This window comes from Colobus angolensis, unplaced genomic scaffold, assembly GCF_000951035.1.
Source record: "Colobus angolensis palliatus isolate OR3802 unplaced genomic scaffold, Cang.pa_1.0 Scaffold492, whole genome shotgun sequence".
In the NCBI taxonomy this organism is placed as follows: Eukaryota; Metazoa; Chordata; class Mammalia; order Primates; family Cercopithecidae; genus Colobus; species Colobus angolensis.
In genome coordinates, this window is record NW_012118399.1 from 26,487 (window position 1) to 32,135 (window position 5,649).

A 5,649-nucleotide genomic window follows, 5' to 3' on the forward strand; every position below is an offset into this window, starting at 1 on the left:
TGAACTGGAGCAAATTTTGTTCTCACTGCCTCCTTGATAGGGACCATTTGGGAAAAGACTGGAGTTTTGCAGTAGCAATGAAGGAAGGGAAGGATTTGGATTTTATTTAACGGTATAAAGGGTTTAAAGTGTTAAATTTATTTAAAGAGTCTTGGATCTGTCGTGTCACTTGTTGCCTCCAGTTCTGGTCACTGTGATTCATAAACGAAATATCCTTGGTAGAAATGACCACATCTGCACTGTCTGAGTTTTTCATTCTATGGAAGGAAAACCAAGAAGGATAGACAGAGATGAGCCGGACACTTGGGTAGAGGCTTAGCTCTTGCTTTGCCCTGTGCTTGCTGAATGAACTTGGAGAAATCACCCAGTCTTCGGAGCTTAGTTTTCAGTAAAATTGATAAATTGAATTAAATCAGCTCTAAAGCTCCCTCTAGCTCCAAAAGTCCTATTGACTGTTGGAGCATAGAAATATCCTGTTTACTCTTCTCTGGAAGATGCGACTTGCTAAGTGGTCTGAAGCTGGTGAGTTCTTTGTGACTTACTCATGATTTATTTCTAGAACAAATTTAGCCTGAGGTGGGCACAGTGGGTCTGTGATAGAGACAGGCTGACCCAAGCACATTGATTCAGTGTCTAAATGAAGCATCTTAGACTTGTCACCAGACACTGGAATAATTTATTGATATGGATTAAGATTCACTGTCCATCAAAACAGCAGGTGCTGAAGAGACGTGACTACTTTGACAAATGGTCTCTCTCCTACCCCGGTCCTCCAATATGTCACTTAGTAGTCCCCAGAGGAATCCCTCGCTGTTCTTTTGTAGCAAACCATGTCCTTCTCTAATTTCAAATCTGAGAGTACCATTAGTTCTAATGTTCAATAGTCAACTAATTGACAGTTAAATATTTATCAAAGGGGATTCTGGGGACTTAACCTCACAACCCCCATAATCCTCAACAGGCCTCCAAAAATAAGCCACATAAGCATAATATCTGTGTAGACACTGTGTCCTTGACAAACGCAGCTTCAGAACGTATTTCCCAGGCTTTTTTCAGCTGCACTGCCAACCATAAGCCCTTCCTGCACAGACATGCTAGGAGCTTCAGATACACTGTAGTGCTTGCCTACTGTGTGCCTGAGAGTTGCTCCGGTTGATTGAGTACTTTCAACTGCAGGGCCCTACATCAAGTATAGAGATTGTGGCAGCAGCTGTCAGTTAGATCTTGGGGCTGAGGGGCTTAGAGTATCTTCTTAATAATGAGAGAGACAGCCATGGCAAGGAAAAGAGGGCAGTAATACAGCTTTCCAGTCTTACTAGGATTCGTGGACCCATACACAATTACTATCAGTTCTTGCTGTAATATGGACTCCATGAAGACAGAAACCTGGTATGTTTTACTCACCATTGTGGCTTCAGCACCTAACACAGTGTTAACAAATGGTGTGATGCAGGTCCACTGTGCACTGGTTACCAACTTGTCTGAGTCCAGTGGGAGAGAATACACTCATATGCAACAAGTTATATGAAGCAGATTTATTACTCACAGATAGGCAGCAAGGGACAACAGATGCCTACGATTCATTGTGAGCTGGTGCCCCACGGTACAGAAAGCTGCCCAGGGTGGATGGGGTCTCCACTCTGCATACCCCACTTGTACTGCAGATGAGGGACCCTGAAAAGTGGCCCATCTTGAGTTTTATCTTGGGGGGAAGCCTGACATGCTGGGCTAAAAATGTTGAAGGACATCTTGTTCTTACGGGGGACTGGAGCATAGCCGGGGCTGTTTTGGCTAGCTTCCCCCTTATCTCTGGATGTTGCGTTTTCAGCTCATTCTACAGTTATATTTGGAAGCTACACACAACAAAGAGGGAAAACTGTATCAGTCCAAGGCCACTCGAGAAGTGTCCTATACATGGCAAGTGCTTAATATAGGTTGAATGACAAATGCCAAGGTCATATAGGGCTGTGATTAAGAAGATAAACTCAGACCCAGATGCCTAGATCCCAATCCCAGATCCACTGCTCACTAGCTGGGAATGTGAATAAGTGAACATTTCTGTGCCTCAGTTTCCTTATTTTAAAACTAGAGATAATAACATATATCTCAAAGGGAAGTTATGCAGACTAAATGAATTAATGTTGATAAGCAGGTTATAACTAGTGCCTGGCATGCATTGTAAATGCTTATTAAACATCAGCTTACACGGCCCACTTTCTTTTCCATCATTACCAAGGTTTTGTTTTAGGAACTAAAGTTTGAGTTTGTGAGAACACATGCTAACATGTATGAGACCAGATTTAAATACACTTTTGCCTTAAGCCATCCAGCTATGCAGCTTTCTACTGATACAACGCTCTGGCACATCTCTTTCATCAACTCTGTTAATATACTGTTTGATTTACCCTTTTAGACTGAGAGCTCCTTGTAACCAGACACCACTCAAGAGTGCCTGATTTAGATGGATGCTCAGTGTTTTGAAATGAATGCGTGATTTACTCAATGAATGACTGTCTTGTGTGTGTCTTGATTTCCTCAACCCTGGGGCGGAACCCCAAACCCCTTCCCCATCTCTTGGGTTCCCCTTTACCCATGGTTCATCAGTCTCATCTGTGCATCCCCAGTTCCGATCACTCCAGCTTCTCATCCTATTGTTCCCATTTTAAGCACAACCTTTGTTTGATTGCCACCTCTCCTCAGTCTCCCTGGGCAATCCCTTTACATTCCCCTAATACCTGTTCTCTCTTCCTTTCTCTGTCCCCTCTACATGGCTTGCAAACTGTAACATTTACATTGGCAATCTTGCTTTGCACTTGCCCTTTATTTTAAGTCATATCAAATCCTTTTGGTAAACTGGAAAAGAATTAATTGCAAATAAAACATTATTTTCTTTCACAGCTTCTCTTTTCCTTTCACCCTCATAAGCAGCTCAGGCTGCCTCATTGTTCATTAGAAATACTTTTTCCCCATGGGTTGCAACTATATCATGACAGTATTTTTTTATTTTGCTGCTATTTTGGTGTTCGAAGTTCTGCTGGTCAGTGCTGCAACTTATTTTCACTCTGACCAGATTTGACTCTTATACATGTGTTAAGGGTAAGACAGAAAATAGATGGTGTGATTTACAACCCACTCCTCTCACCTCAGTGTCCACCTTGGAGGCATTTCTAGTCTTCTCAACTGAATGGAAATGACATATCAGAAATATTTAGACAATAGTACAAGCTAGTATAAAGTAACATTTTTGGAACTTTAACCATTTTCTAAAAGAAACTCTAGATTGCTTCAAAGCCTTCCTAGATTAGGGTCTCTCTGTGCAAGAATAATTACTTAATGCATCTGTCTGTTCCTTTAGAGTGTCATCTCCAAGTATTACTCTCTTAGCTCCTATAAAATTACAGTCTTCACAAGGATTAGGATCTTGTCTTCTCCTTCTTCTGTGTATTCTCATGGTGCCTAGAAAGAGTCTCCTGGCCAGGCATGGTGGCTCACATGTGTAATCTCAGCACTTTGGGAAGCTGATGGAGGCAGATTGCTTGAGCCCAGGAGTTTCAGAACAGCCTAGGGAACATAGGGAGACCTTCTCTCCACAAAAAGCAATAGAAAAAATCAGCCGAGCATGGTGGCATGCACCAGTGGTCCCAGCTACTCAGGAGGCTGAGGTGGGAAGATCGATTAAGTTGATGCTACAGTGAGCTATATGATGGTACCACTGCACTCCAGCCTGGGTGACGGGGTGAGACCCTGTCTCAAAAAAAAATTAAGTAATTAAATTAAAAAGAGCAAAAATATAAAAGAAAAAAAATAAAGTATCTGCATACAGAGGACACATAATGAACACTTGATGGAGAGATGGTTGCTGCAACCTGAAGTGACCTCCATGTAGCCCCACTCTGGGTGCAGGTGCACACCAGGAAGAGTTGGAAGCTACTGGTCATTTTCCAAGGGGACACTTGGGCCTCTGTGTAGCCTCACAAATGAAACTGATTTCCAAGGGCCAGTTCTGCAGTCACAGATTCTGAATTTTCTTCTCATCCTAAGAGCCATTTTTCTTGTGTGTCTTTGCCAGCTCCCCCACTCAGGGGAGTCACAGCAGTAGATTGGTTATGCTAAACACTCTACCTCAGGGCTTCGATCTGGATTTTTTTCACAGTGACCCAGTCATTTATATAGTTGAGATAGACTCGTCTTGAAACTTCACAAAGCCATTTAATTGTTTAAAAAGTCATAACTCTAGATAATTTGTATCTATGATATTTCCAGTTCTCTCTTTGATTCCCAGGGAATACCCTGCAAAGCAGGAATTTCAAGTGCATGCACTTTGCCTCTGTCTTCTTTGCCTTTTCTCAACCAAAATACTAATCATGTGAGCTGAACAACACACATTAGAAAGTGTTGATGTTTTCTTTGCATATGTTCTTTTTAGCTATAAAGTTTTATTTGCAAGGCAGGCATGCAAATAAAGGCAGAAACAATGCTAAGGATGTCCAGAAAATGTGACATGGTCCGTTATCTTTTTGTCCCTCAGTCTCTAGACCTGTGGAAAAGACATTATGTGTGGGACCCGCCCCGTTGCCCTCTCAGCTCTGCAATAACCCTTGCTCTACGGACTGCATAGTATCTTCCTGGTCAGCCTGGGGCTTGTGCATCCATGAAAACTGCCGTGATCCTCAGGGGAAAAAAGGTGAGTGCCTTGTTTGCATGCGCTTCATTTACTGCCAGTGTGCAAACATTTATTCTGGTAGCTAAGTCACTGATTAAGCCTGCTTAAGACAATATTTGTTTGCAAAATTTAGATAACCAGCTCAAGCCTGATGGTATTCAGTTTTAGGGAGGCAACTGAGACATTTCTGTGGAGTGCAAAATCTGACCTTGATTGACCTTCAGTTAGACTCACAGTTGACTACTACTCTATTTGGTATAACCTCATCTTTTGTTTTGTTTTGTTTTGTTTTCCAAGATGAAACATGCAATGGCATGATCTTGGCTCACTGCAACCTCTGTTTCCTGGGTTCAAACAATCCTCCTGCCTCAGCCTATTGAGTAGTTGGGATATTACAGGTGCCTGTCACCACACCCTGCTAATTTTTGTATTTTTAGTAGAGATGGGATTTCACCATGTTTGCCAGGCTGGTCTCGAACTCCTGACCTCGTGATCCACCCACCTCAGTCTCCCAAAGTGCTGGGATTACAGGCATAAGACACCATGCCTGGCCACTTTATGTTTTGTTTATATATAATGGTTATATGGGGGAAATTGGACATGATTTCCACACTCACATCTGAGAAGAACTGTTTTGCAAATCTATGCGTTTCTTTTTAGATTTCCACATTTAACATTCGATGTTATATTTTGGATTTTTGCAGGGGTCATTATGTATATTGTTTAGTTTCTTTTTCTTTTTTTTTTGAGACAGAGTCTCACTCTGTCGCCCAGGCTGGAGTGCGGTGGCTGAATCTCAGCTCACTGCAAGCTCCGCCTCCCGGGTTTACGCCATTCTCCTGCCTCAGCCTCCTGAGTAGCTGGGACTACGGGCACCCGCCACCATGCCCGGCTAGGTTTTTGTATTTTTTAGTAGAGACGGGGTTTCACTGTGTTAGCCAGGATGGTCTCCATCTCCTGACCTTGTGATCCGCCCGTCTCGGCCT

At 42.7% G+C, this 5,649-nt stretch overlaps 1 protein-coding gene across 1 annotated transcript in view; it reads left to right on the forward strand.

The window, feature by feature from the left end:
- Positions 1-494: 494 nt before the first annotated feature.
- LOC105524243 (thrombospondin type-1 domain-containing protein 7B) overlaps positions 495-5,649 on the forward strand; it is a 543,827-nt gene continuing 538,672 nt past the window's right edge. The window contains exons 1-2 of the mRNA XM_011959437.1: positions 495-522; positions 4,529-4,684. Coding sequence (XP_011814827.1) covers positions 495-522; positions 4,529-4,684 — 184 coding nt within the window. The remainder of the gene's footprint in view (positions 523-4,528; positions 4,685-5,649) is intronic.